This window comes from Orcinus orca, chromosome 2, assembly GCF_937001465.1.
Source record: "Orcinus orca chromosome 2, mOrcOrc1.1, whole genome shotgun sequence".
NCBI lineage: Eukaryota > Metazoa > Chordata > Mammalia > Artiodactyla > Delphinidae > Orcinus > Orcinus orca.
Window position 1 is genome coordinate 188,388,595 of NC_064560.1, and position 27,463 is coordinate 188,416,057.

At 46.5% G+C, this 27,463-nt stretch overlaps 1 protein-coding gene across 12 annotated transcripts in view; it reads right to left on the reverse strand.

Moving 5' to 3' along the window:
* TTC7B (tetratricopeptide repeat domain 7B) overlaps positions 1–27,463 on the reverse strand; it is a 238,036-nt gene that overhangs the window by 91,790 nt on the left and 118,783 nt on the right. For all 12 annotated transcript variants that reach the window (XM_049706983.1, XM_049706986.1, XM_049706981.1 and 9 more), the window contains 5 exons: positions 23,986–24,123; positions 7,774–7,857; positions 6,665–6,769; positions 4,800–4,917; positions 2,523–2,580 (listed from right to left, as the gene is read on the reverse strand). In XM_049706983.1, coding sequence (XP_049562940.1) covers positions 2,523–2,580; positions 4,800–4,917; positions 6,665–6,769; positions 7,774–7,857; positions 23,986–24,123 — 503 coding nt within the window. The remainder of the gene's footprint in view (positions 1–2,522; positions 2,581–4,799; positions 4,918–6,664; positions 6,770–7,773; positions 7,858–23,985; positions 24,124–27,463) is intronic.

Sequence of the window (27,463 nt, forward strand, 5' to 3'; positions counted from 1 at the left end):
TATGTTAAGAAAGAAAAGTGCAAACCTGGTTAAATCTATTACTCTGGGACCTCCCATTACTTACACACATAGGATGACCCACTTGTCCTGGTTTGTCCTGTATTTTCCTGGTGTTTGCACTGAAAGTCCCATATTCTGGGAAACTGCTCAGTTCCCAACAAACCGGGCTGGCTCGTCACTCCATACCCACAAAACATACCACATTCAAACTTAAATTCAAGCTAGGAGTGGGAGAGGAAAATAAAAGTGAGATTGTGAGATTGTGTCCCTTCTACCACACTGAGTGATAAACACCAGTGACACCACGCAGCCCGGATTCCTGCATGCTGGGGGGGCAAGTCACTGAGACATGCGCTCGACTGTTTCCAGCCTGGCTTTTCTCTGTAGGATGTGAGAGCCCCCAGGAGCCACCACTGAGATCAATACAGCATCTTAGAAAGCTTTGCAAACAACAGTTTTTCTTCACTATAATTTTGTACAGGACATATGAATTGGTTCAGCCTCTTGGGCTCAGCTTATGAGTGTATGAACAGCTGAGGGTCTCAACATTAAGATGCAATCATGCAACTGGGATGTCTTCAAAAATCACCTCTCTGAATCCAGGAGAGAGCAAACCTTTTTGAATTCTGACTCCAGTCATAATTGAGTTAATTTTCACACGCTATATCTGCAACCTCACCACTTTTTGAGATACACCGTTTTCTTTTTAAACAAAATTTGCTAAACAATAGTATTAACAGAATTGTGGGGAGAAGATTTAAAATATATAGTAAGAAAATATTTCTCATCCAAGTGATTTTTAAATACTCATTTACATGTAAGAAGTAATACAGATCCTTCTTATTTACTTAAAATCTTTCCCTTATAGACTTCTGTACAGTACACTAGGATAGTCCTAGTTCATGCGTACTTGAAACCAAATATTTTTATTACTTTGAAAAATACCCTTAAATACACATAAATACAAATTTAGGTTAGCCTTCCCCAATAGAATCACGTAGGTTAGTAGGATTTTATTCCGCTTTATTTCCATATGAACTAATATTTTAAAAATCCCTTTGAATTAGAAACTAAGCAAAAGAGGAACAAAAAGAAATTCAGGCCAATGGAACAGCTGTTATATAACATGAAGTTATGAATTCTGCGGCTCAAGGCAGACCACCACCATGGCTGTTTTTAGAGAGCCAGTAAGATGAGCTGATTTAAGGAAAGTGAAACAGTGAAACAGATGTAATGACCACTTTCTTAGGCATCCATGTGTGGGTTTTACAAACTAGGACTGGAAAATTTAAAACTCCAAATCATTTGAAATGGAAATGCTTTCCACACTCCGTGCTGAAGGATATCAACAAAAACTTAGCACAGAGATAGGAGGTCTGTTTGCTGCTGTCAGTTGGTACATTCTGTCATTAACCAGTCTGGGACTGGCAGCGTGAAGGAGCTATGGGCACGCCTGCTAGGAAATGGAAAGAAAAGAGATGAAAGTGTTTCAGACTAACTGAAACCAAGTGCTAATGATTTCGTGATAAAAAGGAGCATGTACACTGTGACAAACCTACAGGCAGCCCTAGTTCTAAGGAAAGAAATCTAACAACGGTTATTAGGTATTGAGAGGTCCTCGTAAAACTTTTGGTTAAGTAACTAAGTTTCTAATATAATTCCAAGAAATCAAGTAACTCAGGTATATTTAAGCTGACAGGATCAATACCAATTCTAGATTGGACATCATGGGGCTATACTTTCACACAGTGATTCATGTCAGTGATTTATTATGCCTGCAGTAAGAATAAAATGAGGGAAGTGTGGTGTAGTAGGTACCAGAGAAGCCAGTCAGCGTCAGAGACCTTGACCTTCCTGACCTCAATAGCTACAGGATTCTGGCTCTTTATCCCTGCATCTCGGTCCCTCACCTGCAGTGAACACACGACTTGTTCCATCTACCTTATTGGTGTGGGGTGAGGATCAAGTAAGGGGTGTGAAAGGCCACTGTGACATGCAAGCGGTCTCTAATTATAAGGCCTTCTCCTAATTTCATGAAAGGTACAGTGATGGAGATAAGCATAAGGTATTATGGAGCATGGAGGGGATGGAGAGACCTGGGACCTGCTGGCCTGACTGTCTTATAAGTATTTCAGAGACTGCCCTAAAATCTGGCCTTTTCATTTCGTAATATAAAAATCTGCAGATTGACACGTTAAAAAAAAAAGGTTGCAAAGAATGATGCTTTTTCTAGATGATAAAAAATATCTTTAATAAAAGGAATCATCTCCCTAGACATAAAAAAGTACCTCTCTTAGAGCTGAAATCGCTTTATTAGGAATGAATAAACATATCAAGAATGCAGATTTACATGGCAACAAGTGATGCAGCAAGTTTTATACTGTCTGTTCGGTACTCAAGAGGAAAGACTCCCAGGGGTAAAATACTGTTTACATAATCTTTATAAATATCTCTTCTTTTTATACTTATCATACTTTGGTGTCATTATGTACAGCCGAGTGAAAAGATGAACTCCCACTCACCTCTGAAATGCAAGAAGCGCCTTTCTCTGTAGGACCTCCTGCATCCCTCGCAAAGAAGCTAAGAAAAGGGTTCGATTAGTCAGTGGCATGGGAGATCAGGGAGTTTCTGACAAATAGAAAACTCATCACAAAAACTAAACATTTGACTGGATTAAGAGCAACAGATTCTGGGAGCTTATGTGCCCAGTCCTGTCCCAGGCACTGTCGAGGATGGGAAACGAAGGCCGTGTCAGCCTGAGGCCCTTGCACTTGTTGGGCATAACTGTGGAACCATGCCAAGGCGAGAGTGAGAGTTGGCTGGTCACTCTTGGTACCCCCAGGATAGCAGCCTGTCTTCAAAAGACCAGCTGGGAACTCCAGAGAGGAAAACATTCTCAAGGGCAGGCATGTAATTCACGGGTGAAGAATGGCTCTGCCAGAATGGAAGAGAAGAGATTCAAGCCCCAGTGGGTGGATTTGACGGCCTTCAGAGTTCCTTCTGGCACCGAAAACCAAGGACACTAGCCTGATGCCATGGAAGGCCAGTTTAATTCACGGAGGCAATGGCTAGGACCTTTAATGCCTTGATGTGAACACCAGGGACAGACAGGGCAAACCCAACACTGATACTGGAAAATCAGCTCAACACTTCCCCTGTAGACAGCATGTGAGAAATGCCACCTTAGAGTCTTGTAGAAACTAAAAAGGTACTTTTTACGGGGACAACAGAAAAACTCCTAGAGGAACCTGTTGATGGCTGCACCTGGAGATGGTCCTTATCTAACAAATCCAACATGGCAGATCCCATCCTGACATCGCGCTGAGGATGGTGGAAGGCTGCCCAGAGCTGGATGTAGCTGTAAGCCATGACTAACTTAGAACAACAGTGAATGAGCTAGAGGCACCCAGAGAGCTGTCCCAAGGGAACCATGGATACAGATGAGACCCAGCAGGGTCACGTGACTCTCCCAAAATTACAGGGTTAATTAGGTGTAGAGTCTCAACTAAGAAGTTATATGGATAAACATATGCTATGAAATTTACCCTTCACTGAAAGCCTACTATAGTTAAAAAAAATGTTCTGGGTATTGTCAGTGTATATGAAAAATTAGCAAAAAAATCTATGATTGAAAATCAGTTGATATGCAAAACTTCTCCAGGGTCTTTGATATTTTAGGGCAGAGGAAAGAAAGATTTGGGGTAACATGTAAAATAAACGATAGCAAAATTACAAAGAAAGCAAAAGAAAATGAATACCATAAAAGTCAGGGTAGTGTCTTCTCTTAAGGGGGCTTGTGATTGGGAGTGGCACGTAAAGGGCTCCCAGGTAGCTGGCTAGGTTCTATCTCCTAAGCAGGGTGCTGCTTATAAGAATACTTTCCCTTATACTAATTCACTGAGTTGGACAATCATTTTTGAGATTTTTTTTGGTATTTGTGTTACCTTTAACAACAAAATGTAAAAGGGATAATAGAAAGTTCAGAAAAACAATTTACCAATTTACCCTTTCTGCAAACATATAACTGAAAACTCATTAAGTATAGAAAACATAATTAAGATTTTTTTTTTTTTAGCCGGAAGCCCATCCACCAAAACAGTAAATACATCCCAAACGTGTAATGTCACTGCATGTGCTACGAGCCACTATACTACACATGTACGTATCCGTGAATTAAAATGTGCAAATGGGGACTTCCCTGGCGGTCCAGTGGTTAAGACACCGCGCTCCCACTGCAGGGGGCATGGGCTCGATCCCTGGCTGGGGAACTAAGATCCCACATGCTGCGTGGAGCGGCCAAAACATAAATAAATAAAAAAGAGTTGTTTTAAAAAAAAAAAAGTGCAAATGGAGAAGGGGCAGGTACTGATAAATCAAGGGATGCTTTCCGGAGGAGGTGGGCCCTGAATGCTTCTACATTCCCAGCCTAAGACCCAGCATCCCTCCACATGGGGGGGGCTCAGGCCAAGCGCTGGGGCAGAGTCAGGTGAAGGCCGGGTGGGGTGAATTCTCTCTCAGGGCCCTGCTCACCTCACTCCTCAGGACAGATCCCTACAGCTGCCAGCTGGGCACCACCAGCACAGTGCACCTGTGAAGAGGGCCTGGGAGCCGGGGCACAGGGCCTGCATTTCTTCCCTCCCATTCTCCGACCGGTCCAAGCAAAGAGGACAGCGGTGGCAGGTCCCCACAGGACGGCAAACGAGGAACCAGCCATGTGCCCTCCTGAGACAGGGGATGGGCCGGTCCTGCAGTGCAGACTTGGTGGCTCCCCAGCTCCCGTGGGCGGGGACTTCGCTCACCGTCAGTGGCCTGCAGACTGTACGTAAGCCCCAGGGCCAAGTAGCCTTTGGCCTTGAACTCTGACGTTTTCTCTCCCGCATCAACGACGGTTTTGGCAAACTTCTCAGCCTCTTCCAACTGAAAAACCAGGTAAGTTAAAAACAACACCAACATCCTGCAGAATTTCTAACATGAGTTCCCGTAAGCATCTGCTGTCCTAAGCGATTTCTGATGAGTCACTGTGAAAATAACTCCCAGATCTTCCAGTTCCACTCTGGTGATTCTGTTTTCTGTATTTCAGCTTCTCAACAGTCTCAGGATTCCCACCTTGCCTTTTTGCTTTCAACCTTTCCTTATTGCTTTTTTGCCCTCTTTTCCAAGGTCACTTGCATACTTGGTGGGGCTCTTTGTCGTCTCTGTTTTTCACTGATTGGCTCTGTGATTAGATGGTGCTAGGTATTCAGAAGTTACATATACATGTATGTATAATTTGAAATATTTTGTGCTTGGGTCTTTCCTTTTTTGCATGACATAAAGAATCTTTTAGGCTTGGATTCTCTTTCCCACAAGCTGTTAGAAATTTCAAAACTCCATCTATTTATTTTACAGTACACCGCACACAGACCTCGCACTGGCAGATTCCAAAGGGAAGAATGTGCACCTGTAAACTACACCCACAATAAGACCTTTTGCACAGCTCACTAGAGGCAAAAGTAATAAGATTTGCTCCTTCGGGGTATGGTAAGTGTTGATGTTACTGAAGCTGGGTGATAGTACATGGATGATAGTTGATTATACTCCTTACTTTTGCGGTATTTGGAAATTTTAATGATAACAATGTAAAAAATATACAGAAAAGATTTGTTATTCTCATCTTGTAAAAGAGAGTCAGGTTTATGTTAGGTGTTATGGTGATGAACGATGCCATCGCTGGAAGGAGTGTGGCAGGGTCACAGCTGGAAGCTGGCATTTTCAAAACCGAAAGATTCGGTCCACTGCTCCAGCCACTCTCGGGGCCTGCCTGCATGTCCCCTCACTTGCCACACCAAAGTGTTAAAACCTGCACGGACCACACAACACCTTCACGGCTGTGTTTCAGGTGAGAGCCACATTTTAAAATGTGTTTTTTCTTCCACACTTTCCCAAGAAAAATTTGACCAAAGTAGGACACTTTCTTCACAATGTTTACTTTCGCCCTGCTGGGTGAGAATAAATGGAAAAAAAAGAGCAGCAAGGACCGTCATGGTAGAAAACCTTAGCCACGTGCCTCAGTCTTTTGGGCAACTTCTTCTTATCACTAACCTTGACATGAAGTTAGAGAAAGACATTAAAACTCCATCGTATGTGGCGATCAATTGAGTTTTCTAGTTTCTGCTCAAACAGTACGTTTTTGAGGTACTACAATTGTTACAAATCAGGCTCTTCCCAGATTCAAAGCTGAACAAGAACATTGGAAGCGGAAAGCCTCTGTGCAGGAAGAGGAATGAAGGAAGCTGGGTTTACACATGAGCTAAAGTAGAGGTTGACTCTTGGCTTTACAGAAAAGCTCAGGCTCTCCTAGGGGGGAATCACTGAGTGACATAGACTTTTTCAGTCCCATATGACTTACATACAGGATGCATCTGAGTAGGAATTCCAATTCCATCTTACCATTTCTACTTTTGAAGCACATTCCCATGAAAAAGAAAAACCTGGAGTTGTACTGATTCCCCGAAGTCCTTGGGGTGGGGTTGAGGCCTGAGGAGGGCTGTAGCCTGGGCCAGAAGCCCGGGGCTCTGAACAGCCTTGCTTTTGTGTAGCTGATGCACTGCTCCTATTTCCTCTCTGCCTAGGAATCAAAAGGGTGGCAGCCCCCGCACACGCGGAGGGCCCCAGCCCCACTCACCCAGTGAAGGGAGCCCATGCACAGCTTTGCGGCCAGAAGTGGGATGGTGGCGTCGTCCGGCTTCAGGCGGATGCACTCTTTCAGCACCTTCACCGCGCGAGCAGACTTGGCAAAAGGAGATCATTTCTGTGAAACTCAAAATTTTTGACAGAACCAAATACTAAAGCCTTCCCAGTGGGGTTTCTGGTTAGGATACACTCTTAATGAGGGTTTCCAACTTTCACCCAATGAAGCAAGGGCCTGGGGATGGACATAACCTGAGCTTGGAACTTTTGGGGGACCGGGGAGTAAACTGTGGTTAAAACAAGTGAAAACGCTGCCCCGAATCCCCCTAGTTTTATTCCCTACTTGTGTAGCCATTGTAAAAGTAAGAAAAAAATAAAGACAGTGGAGGTTTACATTATTATAAAAAAGAAACTATCTAATTTAAAGCATACCATTCAGAATGGAAAGCATACCACTCCACTTTGCCCCAATAATCTTGTGTCTCAGACTTTACAGTTCACTAAAGGGCCCAAATTAACAAGAATAACAGTGGCTGTTATCTTTATTGAGTGTGTTCGTTTTGGGGGTCCTATGCTAAACACCTTGTGGGTATCATCTCACTACCTGATGACAATTCTGTGAAGTCGGTACCATTTCTCCATGAGATGGAAGAGGAAGCTGAGACACTAAGTGACCTGCCATGGGTCACACGGCTTCGAGGTCAGCGCCAGGCCTCTCTCTCCACAGCCCTTGCTTTCAGCCAATACCGTACACGGTCTCAGATCACATCTTGCTACAGATAATTAGCAGATTTCCCCTGCCAGGAATAGTTTACACTCTCAAATGAGTGAAAGGGGTCAGTGTGAAGAACTGACCTTAGTTTTAAGCCACAGCTTCAGATAAATAAAGTTACAAACACTAGAAAAAGGCAAGAATTTCAAAATTTTCTTCTCAATGATGTGTCCATGTTGGCCCCCAAATAATTAAATTCGATCACTCATTTATAAATGACCACAGGACAGTTTCAAATAGCTGGTGTAGACATCTACCAGGCATCACGTCATCCCATGAAATTCAAGTTAACCACCAACACAGAGGATTGCATGTCAGAAAGGGAGACTCACTTTTCCAGCAGCCATGAGTGACAGAGCAAACTGGTACCAGAGGTGGAACTCCTCAAAGGCAAACTTCATGGCTCTTTCTAAGCACTGGATTGGAGAGAAGAACAAATGCAGACAGGTAAGAACTGCCGGTGGCGCAGCTGGGCAGGTGTGAGTGTGCGTCTGTGCGCACTAAGAGCAGTCCCACCACATCTGCTTCCCTGGAATGCTTAAAGCACCCTGCTCCTCCGAACCCTCCCGAGGCGCCCCCCGAGGCAGCCCCCTGGGCCAGAAGCCGGGGGCAATCCACAGCTGACTACAACACAACCCTTGATCCCAAGTAGCTTTTCATCCAATACAGGCAAAGAGGCAGGTACACAAACTACTCAAATACAAGGTCCCAACTGACAAGTGTCCCAAGAGGAGGAAACAGAAAGTACTGTGGGAAAGCGGTCACGGGCATTGGGAATGGCATCCTGGAAGACTGGTACTTGAGCCAGTTCTGTTGGATGAGAAGGGAGAAAAACACAGCTAGGATTCAGAAATGGTGCTCCGGGAAGAGGGGGGACAGACAAGGACGTGGAGGCACGAAAGAGGATGCTTCGATGTGCCAATGACAAGTGGTCCAGTATAAACCCAGCTGAGGGCACGGGCGGCCAGGAGGCAGGCGCGGCTGGGGCCGCGTCACTGAGAGTCTGACATGGCGGCTCCTTGTCTGAGTTGTTCCATCTCCCTCCCCCTCCCCAGTTTTGGTTCTCCCTCCTCTGTGCTCCCAGAGTTCATACCTGTGTTAATGTGATGTCTTCACCCGCCCCAGCCCAGCCCAGCCCAGTCCAGTCCAGCCCAGCCCAGCCCAGCCCAACCCAGTCCAGCCCAGCCCAGCCCAGCCCAACCCAGTCCAGTCCAGCCCAGCCCAGCCCAGCCCAGCCCAGTCCAGCCCAGTCCAGCCCAGCCCAGCCCAGTCCAGCCCAGCCCAGCCCAGCCCAGCCCAGTCCAGCCCAATCCCACTCTGAGAAACTATCCAGGGCAGAGATCCTGTCTTCGCTGTCTCCTCAGTGCCCGCCCGAGGCGGGAGATCTACAAATGCAGTTCACCCAATCCATGAGGAGCCTCTGGTTTCTGCACAGAGTGACACGACCATGTCAGAACCTAAGGGAGATCATGGGATGAGGGGGGTGTATGACCAGGGGGCTGTATGACCAGGGTGGATGAAGGCCAGGAATAAGGTGGATAGAATGGTCCAGGGACTTCAGAAACAAGGACAGAAGCAAGAAATGTGTCTGAATTAGAATCAGCAAGGAAGGGCCACCCAAGGAAGGAGCGGGTGGCTGGTGAGATGGAGGGAGTGAAGGGGACCCCCAGAGTCTCCGGCCTACATACCCGGGAGCAAACCCATGGCACGGAAGGTCTGTGTATGCAGGGGTGTGTGTGTGTGTGTGTGTGTGTGTGTGTGTGTGTGTGTGTGTGTTTATTAGAGAGAACGACAGAGAGAGAGACAGAGAGAAAGAGAGACTGGGGAGGCAACCTGAGGGGAACTAGCAGGCAGAGAAGAAAGTGCAGAGATGAGTTAGAAAGCCAGGCCCCTGGAACAATGGGCCTCTCACGTGAGGCCTTCTCCCGAGGAGGTTTTTAAATGAACAGAAAAGCCTTAAACAGCAACAAAACCTTCACCCTGAGAGGGCAGACAGCTCCCATCAGGGTCACCTCAAAGACTGATGGACATGCGGTGGCACCTACGGCACCACGTGGACATGCGGTGGCACCTACGGCACCACGTGGACATGCAGTGGCACCTACGGCACCACGTGACCCCTTTTCTCCAGCGACGCTCCATGCAGCCCGGGAGCGGAGGAGAAGCACAGGTGGGATGCTCAGGATTCACGGGTGCCCAAGGAGGGAGGGGCAGGGGGCTGGGGCTGAGAGACAAAGCAGCCACAGAGACGGTCATGATACAGGTAAAGTGAAGGGGTGAGAGGAGGAAAGAATTCCAGGATTTTAAACGGTATTCAGAGAAAGTCACAGTAAATACTATGCTGGTTGGTTTACTGTGAAAACCTGCCCTAAAAAATATATTAAGAAGCGAAGTATAAGCAGTTAATAAGCCCATGCTGATGATGGTGTAGGATGTAAAACGGACACTCGGTCCCTTATTCTGATCCCACTGGAGACACACTTCGTCAAAAACTCGGGGGTGGACATGTGACTCCATCCTAGACCAGGATGTTGGCAGAAGTTAAGGGGAGGGCATCTGCAGTTGGCATACACTTTGCCCTCAGCCCTGGTCCTTCTTCCGCCCGGGACACAGACTCAATACTGGAGGTGGGGCGGCCAGGAAGTGAGAAGCGTGAGGACAAATGCTACCCTCTAGAATGACTGAGCATTAAGAGAGAAGGCGCCGGGCCTCTGATATCATGAGATGCTGCAGCTGCCTCTCCTCAGACTTCCTGCCATGGGGAAAAAATAAACTCATATTTGGTTAAGGCACTCACTATATGGTGGTTTTGTTCATTACTTCTGGATACACCTCTCACTAATAAAAACACTGAATAGCAGAGCTGGGATCTGAATCTGTCGCCAGAGCCCTCTTACCTGCTCTGCTACACAGATGAGCAACAAGAAAGCATTACTGTGCCTTTAAGAAGCACAGTGGGTGTAAAAAGAGGAAAGTAGCTCGCTGAGAAGATCAAATGGGCGAGATGCGGTGGTGCGGGAAGACCTAACCCAGGTGTGGGGCGGCACGGGCTGGGAGCACGTGGGGCAGGACAGGTATTAAGGAGAGAACGCCAAGCGGTGAAAAGCCAACAGTGCTTGGAAACTGACTTAGGGAAGGGGGATGAGGGATGATGAAGAAGGAAACCAGAATGATGATCACATTGGTGGAAGTAGGCAAAGGAGTCAGTATGTGGAGAGAAGTAGGTAGATAATGATCAAAAATGAGGTTTGTTCTACAGCTCCACTCAACTAATTCATTGCAATATAACCACTAAGCACTTAAATGTGTACACGGAGACATTTAAAGGTTTAAGTGCTTTTCTGCCTCCTTTTGTGAAGAAGAACAATAAACATCAACTTCTTTCCTGATAAACAAAAGGATCTCACAGCTCAAACAGTCTGCTCTGAATCAAAAAGCTAGATCTTATAAATAAGTGTGCATCCTTATTTTCTTTTGTGACAAAGGCCAACATACTCATTATCTTCAGTGAGAAACATTCATGGAAGCCTAATCAGTATAGAGCTCCACTCCAGGTGCTCCAGGGAAATACCAGCCCTCATAAAGAGTAGACTCAGAATCGTGGGGCTACCAGGGAACTTGGGAAGCATCTAGTCGAAGTCTCTTAACGGAAGGGACATTTGTCATTTTGGCTGCCTATCACCTCAAAACTTTCCTGTTTATTTTCAGGCAGGGGTTGGGGTAAGGACATCCTAGATAAAAGGGGAACAGACTCTGCTTTCTTTTTTTTTTTTTTTTTTTTTTTTTTTGACTCTTTTTTTTTGTTTTTTTTTTTTTGTTTTTTTTGGTTTTTTTTTTTTTGACTCTTTTTTTTTTTAATTTTTTTTTTTTGACTCTGCTTTCCAGGTGCCAAACCTAAGGGTGAATGAAGGAGGGAAGCAACTGGAGTGTGTCACGTGACCTGAGCCTGGCCAGTGAGATGCTCCTGCCAGCGAGCTGCATCCAGAGGTCTGGGCAGGGGGACGGGCTGTTGGAAGTTGTTTTCCGTGGCCAGGCCTGGGGGCCGTGGTAGCAGCTGGGTTGGTGGAGGCCCTCCAGAGTTAACAGTATCCTCCCAGGCTGGGGCAGGGGGCTTTGCCTCCTCAATTTCTGCTCACCCCTGTTCTTTAGCCTTCTGTGGGTCCTGTGTGCTAAACGGTATGCATTGGTAGATGCATGACTTTTCTGCCTGAATTGACAAGTCAGGTCTGTTACCTACAACCAAGGCTCTGAAGGTGCACCCGATCAAATGCTTCAGGCCCCTCTGATAGCACCCCCTACCACCCAGCCCCCAACAAGTAGCTGTACTACTTCTGCCTGAGAACTTTCCAGAATAGGGAATTCATGACACGTACAGCAGCTAGAAATAAAGAATCACCATAGATTAAGTGTGTGAATTTGGGCAAGCCAATTAACTTCTCTATACCCAGATTCCTCACCGTAAAGTGAGAAATATAACAGTGATTAATGTAGAGAGTTATCAGGAAGATTAAATTAGTTAATACATAATAAGCAACAGGAACAGTACTTCAGATACAGGCTAGTAGGTGCTAAAAAAAGGTTAGCTATTACCTAAAATTAACATTCTTATATTAAAAGAGAAAATGTAACATGACATCTATCATTTTACCCAAATTTAATATATGAAAATTCAAATGTATAATACATTATATCAGAAATAATTATTTACTTTACAAAATGTTTCCTCATTTTAGAAAAGGATTCAATCTGAGACCCTTGAAAATAATGTACAACTTTATGGAACCAAACTGTTAGAATACATGTTTATTATTTCCTTAATAAGTGGTATGGACTAAAAGTCTGTGTCCCCCCCCCAAATTCTTATGTTGAAACCTAATCCCCAATGTGACCGTGTTAGGAGGCGGGGCCTTTGGGGTTGATTGGGTCATGAGGGCGGAGCCACAGAGAGATTCCTTGCCCCTTCCACTGGGTGAACAGCGGGCAGTCTGCAACCAGAAAGCAGGCCTTCACCAGACATCAAATCTGCCACTCATGACCTTGGACTTCCCAGCCTCCAGAATTGTGAGAAATAAACGTTTGTTGCGTACAAGCCACGCAGTCTGTGGTATTTTGTTACAACAGCCCAGACTCGCTGAGACAACAAGCTCTTTGCTAACACTGCAGCCAAGTGCTCTTCTAATTGCTTTACAGGAACTGCCTCGTTCGCTGGTCCTAATGACCCAACAAGGTCCAAGCAGGAACTGTTACATTTACAGAGGAGGGAAATGGAGCACAACTCTGCCATGTGACCATGCAGGATCTCAGAGAGCTGTGGCAGAGCCAGGATCTGCACACAGGTGGTCTGGTTCCAGAGCTGGAGCGCTTATCCATAGCTCTCCACTGCCTCTGAGACGTTAATTACAGACAAGCCACTCAATTGATTGGGCCCATCCCTACCGCATAAAGCAGAGTATAGCTAAATAAAAGCCTCCTAAAAATGCCACATGTTCCCTGAAATACTCCCGAGATTCAACAATATTTTGTACTGCTGAGGGGCCCTCGCTCCTGTGTCCTCTTGGGGATCCCTGGAGCTCTGAGGACTGAGGCCTTTCCAGCTTGCTGAATTTTCAGGAAACTTCACAGATCCCAGAGATGCCCACCAGCATCACGGTGGCCCATCTCAAAGGCGCACGATTTGACAAAGATGTACCCAGGCCACGGTTTCCTCTACACTGCACATCTTTCACAGCCCCTCCCAGCTCGGACCCCATTCTCATAACTGTAACTACCCACGTCCCATTATAAGCCATCGGGGTGTCATAGAGAGAGTTAGGAAACGCAAACCAACAATTACAAATTAACCCTTCACCCCAATTCAAAAGTATTGGCGCTCTGGCCTCAGAGCCGATGGCTCTGTCTTCCTGTGGGCTCTTGGCATCCTCTATACAATGACGGCAGCTGGCTCTGAAAAAGTGCCCAGACAGCTCCAGATGCTCCTGAAATCCTGATGCCAAGCGTACTGCTCGGCTATGTAACGCGTCCTCCCCTATGTCCCTGTAAACACGGAGATTACATAAATCTCTAAGCACTCAGGTCGACATACCTCAATCACAAAGGAAGCGCTCTTCCAAAGAATGCATCTAAGACCCAAGGGAACTTGGGGCGTCACTGGAGCACCTGCTATCCACAGCCTCTGCCCCTTAGACTAGGTCTTTGCTCACCCCAGTTCTGTTTGGCTATCCCTTTTAAGCACCTTAAACACATATGTATGTGACAGAGTAAAAATTTCCAGTTTATTTTCCTTCTTAAAAATTTTTATTATTACTATTCCTGTTCTCTGTGAGTTAACTGCCTTTGATACAAATAAGAAGTTTGGTGATAAAAAATTTTTATTGTTGAAAAATTTCAAACACAAAGATAGGGGAAATAGCATAATAAATCCCCGTGTACCCTTCGCCCTATTTCAACTACCAACTCAGTTCTCAACCTGTTTCATTTGTATCCCTACCCATTTCTCCCCAACATATTATTTTGATGCAGATCACAGACAGCATAACATCTTGTCCATAAATTTAAAAATTCCAGTTTTAATGAAGTAAGGAGCCTGGGAGCAGAATATATGCTATAAAGTGAGATAATTCACATTTCAATAACGGTTCCAGTCTAAAAGAGGTACTAATGAAAATGGAAGAAGATGTAGGTGTTGCAGGATGGAGACAGACGGGAGTGGGGTGCATATAAGAGGCGGCTTCGGTCCCCCAGACCCAGCCTGGCTGGTGGCTGGAGAGGAGAGCAGCACGTGCTGATGGCAGCGGCTCTAAGGCCAGACTGCCTAAGCTTAATCCAAACGCCTCGCTCACCAGCCAGAGGGTTGTTATTGGGTTAAAGGAAGTCATACGTGTAAAATGCTTAGAAGAGTGTCTGGCACAGAGCGAATGCAATAAACATGCTACTGCTGATGTCGCTTTCATGAAACAAAGAAGTAGTGGATGCTGCTGCAGGGCTAGATCTGCGGCGAGGAGCCCTGGGAACGGGGCTGGGGTGCCAGTGGAGGGCAGGGGGAGAGAGGAAGGGAGCCCCTAAGTGGAAAGGGGGAGATGAGAGCTGGCCCTTTTCCACTTCCAATGTCCAGCGGAGAGACGGCAGTGTGGGCCTGGGGAGAGGGACGTGGACTCCAATGCAGATCTGCAGATCCCTTAGTCACCCACACAAAACAGCAGGTGATATCTCCAAATCATCTCCCTTACAAGGAAAGAAGATGGATTTGGCAACAGTATTATCTCTACCAGGAAAGACAGGTCCATTTGCTGCAATCAGACTTACTGCCACCTCTCTCTAAATCCCAGATAACATTCATTTAATACCAAGAATATTTGGTAGAACAATAATTAGACTCTAATTGGCATCCTAATCATTTGAGTGGTCATCAAAATGTCACTTCCAAAAATGTTATTTCCTTTTGGTAGCAAGAGCTCATCCCTTCCAGTCTCCTAATTTGGCTTTTCATAAACGAGCCGTCTCTGAGGGGGCTCCAGGGATGAGAAGTTCTTCTGGCAGAAGAAAAGGATTTAGCAATTACCTTCCTAGTATGCAAAGCCCAATTACACGAACTGGGTGCATGGCAGTGACAGCTGTGCAATACCACAAGCAAGGAAAAGCCAACGTCTATATTTGGAATTCAACGGTGAGATTCCAAAACCCATGGGGGAGGGGGCAGGAATAAAATAATCAGATACCCCTCAAATTTAGCCTGGAGGGGATGTCTAAAATTCATCACTATTCAAATAGAACAAAAAACATAGAGAACTGTCTCCATTATTCACCTTTGTGGACAGGTTGGCCATATCCTACAAGTTCTCATAACCTAGATCCTTCGATTGATTAGGAAGCTTTTCTTTTCTACATCGTATATACTTAATGAATCGATTAATAAATGTAATTCCTGGCAGGTGTGTAACAATTTTTAAAAATTTAACATGGTATATGAATAATATTTCATTTCCTTACTTTAGCGGTGAAAAACTAAGCAATGAAAAACTATCTAAGCAATTTAGACATTCTGGACCATTATCTTAGACCCACAGATTGATATAATCAGAGAGCGTGTTGACCTTCGAGATGATCTCGTCCCATTCTTACTTTACTAAGGATATGGAAACTAAGACCTAGAGAGAGGAGATAGGACCAGCCCAGGGTCACACAGTGGCAGCCCTGGAATTAGAAGCCAGGTCTCATGATGCTCAGGTCAGAGCCCTTATTTCTAAATTAACTGCATATAAAAGTACAAATTAAAGCGGAGTTCGAGAGATCTACTCTACAAGGAGTCTGGGGCCAGGAAAAGCTTCTAAAAGTCAGGCTGATGGGACTCTCAGCTACAAATAAAAGTCCTCCTACCCAGTTTTGAGGAAACACAGACAACACCCATCAAGGCTTGCTCAAGTTTTCTCCCCTTAAACTGGAAATAAAACGGAGCAAACCCCACGTCCGTGCCCCCGCTTCCCGTTTCTCTTTCTGCTCTAAAGCAGCGATATGGCTCCAAGCAGAGGAGTGTCAAACCTTTATTACTTCAGCAGATGCTTAAATTAGAGGTCACCGCTGCCTCTGGCCATGGTGGGGCAGTAGAGAGTGGGTTGTTTTTCAAAGGTCACAGACTTTATTACAGAGCGTGAACGCTGGACGCCACCCTCCGGCACGCTCTCCCTTCGAGGATGAGAAGCAACTGGATCAAGTTTGCACAGTGAGTAAAGGGTTGCCAGGTTTCTACTCAAATACCGCTCCATCTGCTCTTTTGCTGATGTAGCCCTTTGTTATTCTTACAAAATGAATCCCTAAACTCAGGAAATGGGCATTTCATTCCTCTCCCTCCTCTCTCCCCAACTGCCCTCACCTTTTGGTCTTTGTTTTCAGTCCTTCTCCCCTGGCTCTGGGCACCAGGGACTTCAACCATGGTGGCCCCTTGACACACACAAGAAGTAGGGAGGGAAGTAAGGTGTCCCGGGTGCTCCCGAGAGGTGTGTCTTACACAAAGTAGGTGTTCAACGAATGCTTGAATATAGGTCGAATGTTAGGATCCATTCTTCTGGTTGTCCTGTAAGGGGGCCCCAGACAAATCTTCATGACCTTGGATTTGGCAACGGATTCTTAGATATGACACCAAAAGCATGAGCAACAAAAGAAAAAAATCAGTACACTAGACTTCATCAGAATTAAGAACTTGTGCGCATCAAAGGACATTGTCAAGAAAGTGAAAAGACAACCTACAGAATGGGAAAAAGTATTTGCAAATCATGTATCTGTTAAGGTTCTTATCCACATTAAATAAAGAACTCCTATAACTCAACAACAAAAAGACAAACAGCCCAATATAAAAATGGGCAAAGGGGACTTCCCTGGTGGTCCAGTGGTTAAGAATCCTCCTGCCAACGCAGGGGACATGGGTTCGATCCCTGGTCCGGGAAGATCCCACATGCCGCGGAACAACTAAGCCCAGGCGCCACAACTACTGAGCCTGTGCTCTAGAGCCCATGGGCCACAACGACTGAAGCCCAGGCGCCTAGAGCCCATGCTCCACAACAAGAGAAGCCACCGCAATGAGAAGCCCGCACACCGCAACGAAGAGCAGCCCCCGCTCGACGCAACTACAGAAAGCCCGCACACAGCAACGAAGACCCAAAGCAGCCAAAATTAGATAAATAAAAAAATAATTTTTTAAAAAATGGGCAAAGGTCTTGAACAGACATTAGTCCAAACAAGATAACGCAGATGATGAATATGCACGTGAAAAGATGTTCAACATCACTAGTCAACAGGCAAACTCACAATGAGATACCATTTCACGCCTACTGGAATGGCTATAATACAACAACAACAGCAAAAAAACAAAAACAAAAAATAAAAGCGTGGGTGAGAATGTGGAGAAACTGGAACACTCGTGCCTTGCTGCTTGGAACATAAAATGGTGCAGCTGCCGTGAAAAACAGTTTGGTAGTTCTTCAGAAAGTTAAACATAGAATTACCATGTGACCTGGCAATTTTACTCTTGGACATATACCCAAAAGAACTGAAAACAGGAACTCAGATACGTGTCCATCACTGCATTATTCACAATAGCCAAAAGGTGAAAACAATCCACACGTCCATCAACAGACGAATGAATAAACAACATGTGGCATATACACACGATGGAATATTACTCAGCTCTGAAAAGGAATGGAGTTCTGATACACGCTATCAGATATATTATTACAACATAGCTGAACCTTGGAAACACTAGGCTAAGTGAAGTCAGCCAGAACCAAAACACTAGTACTGCATGATTCCATTTGTATAATGTACCCAGAATAGGCAAATTCACAGACACAAAAAGTAGCTTAGAGGTTACCAGGTTATGGGGGTTGCAGGAATGGGGAGTATTGCTTAATAGGTACAGAGCTTCTGTTTGGGGTGATGGAAAAGTATGGAAACAGACATATTGGTTACACAACACTGTGGATCCAATTGATGCCACTGAATTATATATTTTAAAATGGTTAATATGGCATTTTTTAAGTTGAAAAATTTTTTACCTTGAGGGCCATAAGAAGAGAACAATGATGCTTATTTCAAAAAACATACCCATAAGGGTGGGAATATAGACACCTGTGGCCACATCAGTGGCTGCGATTCTTCAGGGCAGGCCTGTCGTTCAAGAATGATGTAGTTGATCCCTACTGGGCTGACCCCCAAAGCTGGACCAGAGCTGGGATCTGCACCAGTCAGTGCTCTGCCCCAAGCAGGGCCCACCTCTTCCTCTGCTATTTCCCAAGTAAAGGACCTTTAACCTTTGGGCCTACCTGGGGAAGATACACTCATTGCACATCCAGGGACAGTTTACCCCCAAACCAAAGGAAAGCAGGATGAGAATGTACATTGGTTTTGAAGCACGGGTTTATTCAGCAAGTGTTTATTGTGCACCTATCACGAACCAAACGCTCTGCCTCGATTTCTCAGAAGTCTGCGGTTCCGTTTGCATCAGGCCACCCTGATGCCTTCTAGGGACCCTGGCATGTAGGTCAAGGCTGGGTTTCTGCAGAGTGAGTGGGGCTGCATGAAATACCAAATGTTAGTGTAAACTAACAAATGATAGGCCGGTTAAGCAGATGTAGTTAGATGTTCAAGTGTTTTCTACAAGTCTCCCTGATTAAATAAGTGTTTGGGGTACGGACGCGTAGATGCCCCTTTGGTACAAGCACGAGCCAGACAGTCCTACCCACAGAACTATAAAGTTGTTGAGATTTACCATAAACAAATGAATACGAATTCAACAGGAAAGACAAAAAAACCATTTCTGTCTTTAAAGCTGCCATGTCTGTGTAGAGGGGATACACACACCCTTCAAAATGGACCCCAAAACATTCTGTCAAAATGGAGCCATTAATAGTCAAATTCAAGAAACAATTCCTTAGCAGCTTGGGTTCATTCTAAAAAACAGAGAAAGCGGTGCTTGTTGCTTTACTTTTAATAGCGCAGGTTGTCATGCCAACTAGCGCTACTGTTTAAAAAGGGGGAGAAAAAGAAGTGTTCCTTCCTACACAAACCTTTCAGCAGGGCTTCACATCAGTCTTTAAAAACATGAAAACTCCTAGCACTGGAGATACGGTAACCATTGCACTTATATTTAAACCCGTTAGGATGAGGATGTGATGCTCCTTTGGTTTGAATTCCCTTTGCACACAGCGCTCCTTGCCCAGGATCCGGCTGAACAGCGCCCCGAGAGAAAGAAAGGCATCGTGTGGGCACACAAGAAAGCAGCCCATCTTGAGATGCGAGGGGAGCCTTCCATCTTGAACCACGGAGACAGAGAGGAGAGTTTTTCTGCAAAGTGGCTCTGCTCCCCACATAAGCACCGTTCTTAAAGGGCGGAGTCTGTACAATGCTTACGACACACACAAAGGTGTCTTGAGTGTGAGAAGATGTACTGGGGGCCCCCCACCCTGTCCCTGCTGGTGCGGGAGTGCCTGGACCCGCGCTAGCCGCGTCCTGATGTAGAAGTGTTGACGCTGTTTGGGGACAAGAGAAGGGAGGAAGGTATGATGAGGACAGGGTGGGAAGGAGGCAAGACCTCTCCTCTCACAGCAGCCTGGTGGAGGTGAACTCTTCTGTTCATGAAAGATTCTACCCAGAAGAAAGGAAGGTTCCTGCAGCGGCACAGAGGCAAAGAGAATCTGCTCACAGAGCAGCTGAAGGGTGGTGTGCCAGACACGTCAGGGCCTGGCAACCTGGCTCCTTGCTTTCACCCAGTCCTCGCCTCCTCTCCTCCCTCCACGAGAGCAAGGCCTCATGTCCCTGCACCTCCGTGACCTTGACAATGAGGGTGTCCCTCTGCTCTTAGACTTAATTCCTGTCAGGCCCCGAAGAGCCAATTCATACATCAGCTGTTTGTCATTCTCCCTGGCACCCCCAACCTGCCAGCTCTGCTGCACCCGGCCTAGTCCCTTCATCTGCAATTAATGTGCCTTGCACTATCTAGTCTTCTCTAACTGGTTACCTTTCCATGTGTTGTTTTCTGATTTCCTTATATAGACTGGAAGTTTCTGGAAGACAAGATACTGTTTTTGTATACTTCGTTGCTTCCCCCATGCCTGGCGACTCCTGGGCACCCAGCGGTAGAGATAGCACAGCAGCACGCGGCTGCTGTTTAATGAGCTCTACGTGTAGGGCTCCGTTCTGAGCACTTTACATGAATTAGCGAATAACCCTCAGAATGATCTGACATAGGTGTGATTATTATGCCTATTTTACAGAAGGAAAGACTGAGGCATAAGAGGTTAATGATTTGCCGGGATCACACAACTAGTAAGCGGCAGAACCAGAACTCAAACCGAAGCTCTCTGACTCTAGGGCCTGTGCCCAGGACACATGAGATGGCTGACCCGGGTTTGGGGGTTGAGGAGGCAGGGCTGGGGTGGGGATGTCAATGGAGGGGAGGAGAATGATGGGGAATATCCACAATAAAACGTCTATGATACTGTCCCATTCCTTGAAACTTACATAGATGTACATGCACTTGTTCATAAAGAGATATAGGACAAAGTGATCTCTAAAATGTCAGTGGGTAGTCAGCTCTTTCAGGAGAGTGGGATTCTCAGTGACTTTTTTCTTTTCCATGTTTGTATGTAATGTTTGATTCTTCAAGGGCTGTAGCATGGGGCAGAAAGACAATGAAGTTGTTTTCATTACAGGAGGAAAAGGAAAGCAAAACAAAATAAAAAGAGGGAGAAAAAGAAGGGGCAAGGGGGATAGCCATGAAATGTTTCTCAACAGAAGGGTGTTTGAGAAAGATCACTGTGGTGACGATGCAGCAGATGAAGACAGGATATAAACAACCGCCACGTGAATGCTAATGATAATCCCAACATCAGTGGGGCCCAGAGAAATAATGTAGGAAGTTTAAAAGCCAGTTACTCCGCAGCAGCACTGTCGCCACGGCCAAATGTCCACCAACTGATAAATGGAGAAACAAATCGTGGTCTATCCATACGATGGGATGTTACTCAGCCATAAAAAGGAATGAAGGACGGATACATGCTACCATGTGGACGACCCTGAAAGCATCATGCCAAGTGACACAAAAGGTCACATGATGGATGATTGCATTTACATGAAATACTCAAACTAGGTAAATCCACGGAGTCAGAAAGCAGATTAGTAGCTGCCAGGGCCTGGGGGCGGGGAGGAGTGGGGAGCAGCTGCTCAGTGGGGCCGGGGTGTCCTCCCAGGGTGATGAAAGTGTTTTGAAATTAGAGGTGATGGTTGTACAACAGCATGAATGTACTAAATGCCACTGAATTGTACCTTTTAAGGAGGTTGAGTGTATGTTATGTAAATTTACCGCAATTAAAAAAAATCCAGTTAGCCTTTTAACCTAAAGTCCTCAGGAAATGGAAGAGCAGATGAGAAGAAAGAAAGGAAGGGTGGGGAGGAAGGAAGGAAGGAAACATACAATACAAATTGGGGGGGAAAAAGGGGGAGGGAGGGAGTAAGGGAGGGAAGAAGGGAGGAAGGAAGGGAGGGAGGGAGGGAGGGAGGAAGGGAGGGAGGGAGGGAGGAAGGAAGGGAGGGAGGGAGGAAGGAAGGGAGGGAGGGAGGGAGGAAGGAAGGGAGGGAGGGAGGGAGGAAAGAAGGGAGGGAGGGAGGAAGGAAGGGAGGGAGGGAGGGAGGAAGGAAGGGAGGGAGGGAGGAAGGAAACCCCAGCAAATGAGGGAAGCGGGACACTTTAAGTCATGGCCTGAGACCAAGGGAGAGAGGTCGGCGCTCAGCCAAGGGCAGACCGAGACCCTCCTCCAGGAGGCAGCTCTCCCAAACCAGGGCCAGCCCTCGAGACGCTGTGCACCTGCGCCTTCCTCCTAAGACAGCTCTACTCAGATCTGCTTCACCGTGGCCGCCACATGTGCACTGGGGGAAGCTCCATCTGCAAAACTAAGTAGAAATAGCAAGACAAGCTGAGGCCGAGGATTCAGATCCGTCATTACTGGATGAGACCCTGTGTGGAGACCCCCCGGCGGCGGCCAGCCCAGATGGCGACTGCCTGCTGCTTGGCGGCCTTCCTCTGGGCTGGGAGCCGCTCACGGACAGGGACCCCGCCTCGCCCACGGCTGCATCCCCGGCCTGAATCACAGCCCCTGGCACAGAACCAGGGGCTGCATTTATATGTGTTAAAGAAATGAATGTCCTCTATTATATATATATTTGATCCATCGATTTATATGTTTAATAGATAAAACACAGATATGGCATGAAATTCAAAAGGCTCCGAGGGATAGACAGTGATAAATTTCCCTTTCTTCCACCGCTCTGCTCCAGCACTTGCAAGGCAATCCCTGACGCTGTTTCCACTGTTGACAATGTGACTAGAGCATATTCTGAATTGCAAAGGCTCCAGCAACCAACCGGACTACCCAGTGACTTGGGCGTCAGGTCATCACCACGAGATGAAGCTACATGTGATGTCAAGGTGAAAGTCATCTGGCTGAAGACAAGGTCCCAGGATTCCGTGCCGGGCAGAGGCCCATGCCAGGGAGCTGCGGGCTCGCGGAGGAATGCCGCTAGGATGACAGCCGTGCCCCTGGAGTCACTTGTGGCACGACGAGAAGCCTGTGGGCAGGGGCCGTCCAGCCTGTCAGCCTCAGGCTCCTCACACCTGCTGCGGACACAGGGGAATTTCAAGCTGGGGACAGGTTCTGTTGCTACATGATGGGAGGAAAGCAGACATGCCAACCACGCTCAACCCTGGCCTCTGAGAAACTTTTAGTGGTTTGTCGGGGGTGGAGGGGAGTTCACCTTAAGAGAACTCAGCTGTGAGCTGGGTGGCACTACAGATGGGCTCTTTGGTGGAAGTGGCGGACAGGAACTAAGCTGGCCAGAAGGAGGGGGTCCCAGGAAGCCAAAGCCCTGGGGTGGTAAAGAATCCGGGCCGATCCCAAGCCTGGGCAGTGTCCCAGGGGGTATACCGTGTATGACAGGAACATCTGGACTCATTGCCTTATCTAAGCCAGATGGCGAGGGCTTTTTGTTTTTTTTTTGAAGACTGAGTAACCATTGCCCTGTATAGTCACCAAACCAAAGACTAATAAAAGATCCAAGCCACGCAGGCTCATCTGTTCTCCAAGGCTCCTGCCTAATGCGGCGATGCACCGGCAGGCAGGCTACAGGCTGAGCTGGGTGCTTATCTGATTTCAGCCAATCTGTTACTGTATTTCATTCCCTGTCCTCGTGCCCGGAGGCTGTTGCAATGTGTGTAAATTTAGAAAAAGAAAGATAAATAACATGGAAAAGTTCGTTTTAACAAAAGGAGTTGTCTTTCTTCCCTTCTTTCTTTTTACTTCACTAAAGAGAAGATAAAATGATCTTGTTACTGATTTAGCCCCTACCAGGGTGGATCTGGTATTCTGGGCAGGGACTCAATAACGCATAACCGCAGCCTCGGATTAACCAGCTTCTTCTGAAACTGGAAAACCCGTCAGGCTTCCATCCTAAGTGTTTCTTAGCAGCTGAGGGAATGAGATGGCAATGCCTGGTACAAGATCTGTAAGCAACTGGGGTCTCTTCTGAACGAGTAAAAGACTCTATGTGACGACAGCGTTTACTTCCCGTGAAGCCTGCACCAGCTCACCCAACGCACACTGTGCCGGAAGATGCCAGCTCACCAGGAGCTATGCATTGATACTTTACATAAAATGAGACCTGTTTTACAAGGAAATTAATATCACAGATGGGAGATTGGGGTTACGGTGGAAATTACACTGAAAGAGAAACTGCTTGAGAAACGCTTGCCTTCTCTCATACGTGAACTCGCCCCAGTGGGTTTATGGACCCTTGGTAGATGACCACCAATGAATTCCACCACCTAATCGTTTAGCCCAATTCGCATTTTGCAGAGATGGAAACCAAAGTTAAGTGATGGGCCCAAGGTCACATGGCTGCCAGCGACAGGGGGTGGGGACAAGACCAGGTCCCACAGCTCTTCACAGTGCTGGTACTGCCAGCACTACCCACTGCTGGAAGTCAACCAGACTCAAGGGCTGTACCTCTGACAGCATCTCATACTGGCCTCTTCTTCCAAGAGCGATGGTCAGTAAATCATAGACCACAGATGCACTCTGTAAACTGATGAGGCGGTCGCTCTTGTGCTCAGGTATCCTGCTCAGCACAGCGTCCCGGTTGGCCTGGAAACAACACAGAAGAGAGAAGCAGACGGTGAGCTAGCCCGTGCACACAGCTGTCACCGTGCGCAGAGAAGCCATCCAGGCTCTCCTGCCCCTGGGAGCTTGCCGCGGGTCTGGAGACAAGGACACAAATGAGACAGGGGTCATTTATTCAAAATCCCCAGAGCACCACAGCACATGGTATTATCCAAACACTGAAGGCCTGGCGGGCACTTGTCCCTGTCAGCAGGCGTCTGGAGGAAGCTTTAGGAGTCGATGAAAAGCAGGGTGGTTCCTCCTGGGCTCGGGTTCACAGACAGCCATGCTGCAGACACAGCTGCGCTCTGGGGCAGCAGAATCAACCACCAAGTGAAGCCCTGCTGCGCCTCACTTGTAGATCCTGCTTCTGCTGTACATTACAGAGCGGGAGAAAATTCCCAGCCCCACACTTCCCATCACCAACTGGTGTCATCACGTTCCATCAGTCCAACAGAGATATAGCGTACTTTTCCTCTCTCACCCAAGTCACGTTCAAATCCCTATATGACATCTTCACTGGAACAGACTACAGAAACTAATTCAACTTTGTTTAGGGAAGCACAAAACAGATGTACAAGAGACAGCAAGAAGTGAACGGATTTTTGTTTTAAAAGACGTTAGCACAGAGGACCCAGGAGAACACCAGGGCATGCCTATTTCACTTCCCCACTGCTTAGCACAGAAACACAGCAGGTGCGTTCAAGCTTATTTATCTCATCTATCTAGAAATCAACCGCTCTTCACAGTGACTTATTTTCATTACTTTTGAAATTTCTCCCCCAATTCCTCCAGACATATCACAGGTACTGGAGACTCTCAACATAGCTCATTTTCCTTTTCGCCCTAATAGGGAGTTCAGTATCAATAAAGTTAGATTTTTCCTGTCTTCTTTTCCTTGCTAAGGAACAGAAGTCCATCCCTAGGAGCACAGAAAGGGCCCCTCCGTTCTCCCCACGGAAGTGGCACGTGCAGGACGAGGGTCACCGGTCCAGGCGGGCTGACGTCTACCTTCCTGCCTGACACTTGGAAAGGCCACGCACACAATCTCCTGCTCACTAACGAGGTGAATGCTTTCTTTCGTGTGAGTCCAAGGCACTGACTTGTAGCCTCCTGTCAGTACTTACTTGTTTTAAAACTCCTTACTCTTAAATGTCAAAGACAAATAAGAATATATAAGACAGGCCACTTCCTACAAAGTGAGTCATCTCTTATGGAAACAAGCCTGCTTTTGAAGATTTCATTCTAAGTTTTTCTTGTTAGGAGTGCCTTTCGACCCAAAAAAAGAAGCTCTGGGGAAAATACGGCCTGCTGTAAGTGGTCTCATTTTATATATTTCCTCTAAATGTTCCATACTGAGATCAATGCCTGCGAGAGAAGGGAGTAAGACAAAACACCATTTAAGAGAGATTTTCAGGTTATGCCCAAATGCGTCTTTTTTTTTCTTTTTAAAAGAAAAAGTCTCTCAGTGCTTTTTGATTAAAAAGGTACAATATAGAACCTCAAACAGGTCCACAAATAATAAATGTCCCAGAACATTGTCTCAGTGGTAGTTGTACTAATATGGCTCTGATAACCCCTTTCTCCTGGGGAAACTAATTTGACTTGAGGTAAGAATGCAGTCCAATTCCAAATGAGTTCTTGTAGGTGGAGGGACTATGGACAAATTTATGCTTCTAAGTTAAAATTAGGACCAGTAAAGAATACAATTTTCTCAGACACCAAAAAAGCCCGGCAATTCTCATTTTGGTTCTGAAATTGAGCACATCTATTTTCAGTCTAAAAACTGAAAAAAATCAAGGAGTCAAGGGACGTGAAAAAAGACTTCCAAAGGCAACTTAATTTAGACTTCTACCTACGTAACTATGGAACGATTTACAGGGAGAACATAATCATTTTGGTTGGCAACCTAGCCCTTCATATTTACTGTCATTGGATTTCACCATCCTCTGAAGAGACTTCCTGGAAATTAAATACGACAGAGTCAGATTTGACTGTCTCCAGGGGATCCGAACTTTGAGTATTACTAGTTTCTACCACTTCAAGGAGGGAGCAGGAGAGTTGGGGACATCACTCCCAAGACAACAACACTTAGAGCAAGCATTCTAGAGATGTGGCCATGTTTCCCAAATTCCAATCTGGAACACATGATCTGACAATAGAACTCAATCCTTTCAATCAGAATTGTCCAAGAAATCGAAAGCGTATGCTCACCACGCTTTCAGAATTTTTACACCGTTACTAACCAAGTCTGCCCAAAGGAAGCTAAGTGCCAGGTTGTGAAGAGTCCAGCGATGAGGCCTGTGTGGGCAGTCCCCCTCCCCCGCCACAGAACTGATGACGGTGAGACCTGCCCATCTGAACACCAGTTACTGGAGGCCACTGGACGCCAGCCTGTGCACATATGTGCCTCCACATCTGTGCCAAGGTAGAGTAGAAGATGTAAATGACACCGTCCTAAGTCACCAGCTGACAGTCAAGGAAAGATAAGCCACAGGGGCAACCTGTTTCCTTCAGAGGAAGTAGGGCCAATGATGTCAAAGAGCTTCCAAATAAAAAGAAGCGGTGACTCAAGCAATCTCGCTCTTATAAACATCTCGGGGCCATTTCACAGAACAAGAAAACCCAGAGCTTTAATTTAAGGCAAGAAAGCTACGCTGCCTGCCTAATCCCAGCCTCTTTTGCCCCTCTTTCACTCAGCACACAGGCATTCCTCTTGGGCTCCGTTTCTAAGTCTTTCTCCCTGAGTGTATTTCACGCCTCCATTTAAACTGTCTGCTTGGGGAGGAAGGGAACAGCTTCTCTTGCTTTAGTTACGGCTCCTTTTCCTCTTTTCTCCTCCTGCCTGCCTGGTGGGGTGGGAGTTATGGAAGAAGGCAGGATGCTCTGCTACAAGGAGCAGCAGACCACTGCATGATGCCTCCATTCTGCCTGCTCTAGGCCTCCGGTCCCTCGTCTAAATAACTAGGTGGATGTGAGGACCTCTAGGTCCCTCCAAGTTCCAGGGGCTTGCTGTTCTGCTCAGGTGCTCAGCAGACACCATTTACTTGCCAAGGTATTAACTACTATAACACAGATTACTCCAGAATGTTTCAAGCCGGGCTGTCATGTCTAGCGATATGCAGAGTAGAAACCCAGTAAAGGATGAGCGATGAAATCGTAGACCTACATTTGATATCCTGGCCAAACACTAAGAAAACATTTCAAAGGAATTTGATGGTCTGGCAAAAACTCCCTCACAACAGCAGAGCCAGGTAACAGGAGTGGGCTCTCTGGGCCTGGGCTCTGCAATGCCTGGGAAACAGGTGGGGGCTTGGGGAGAGGA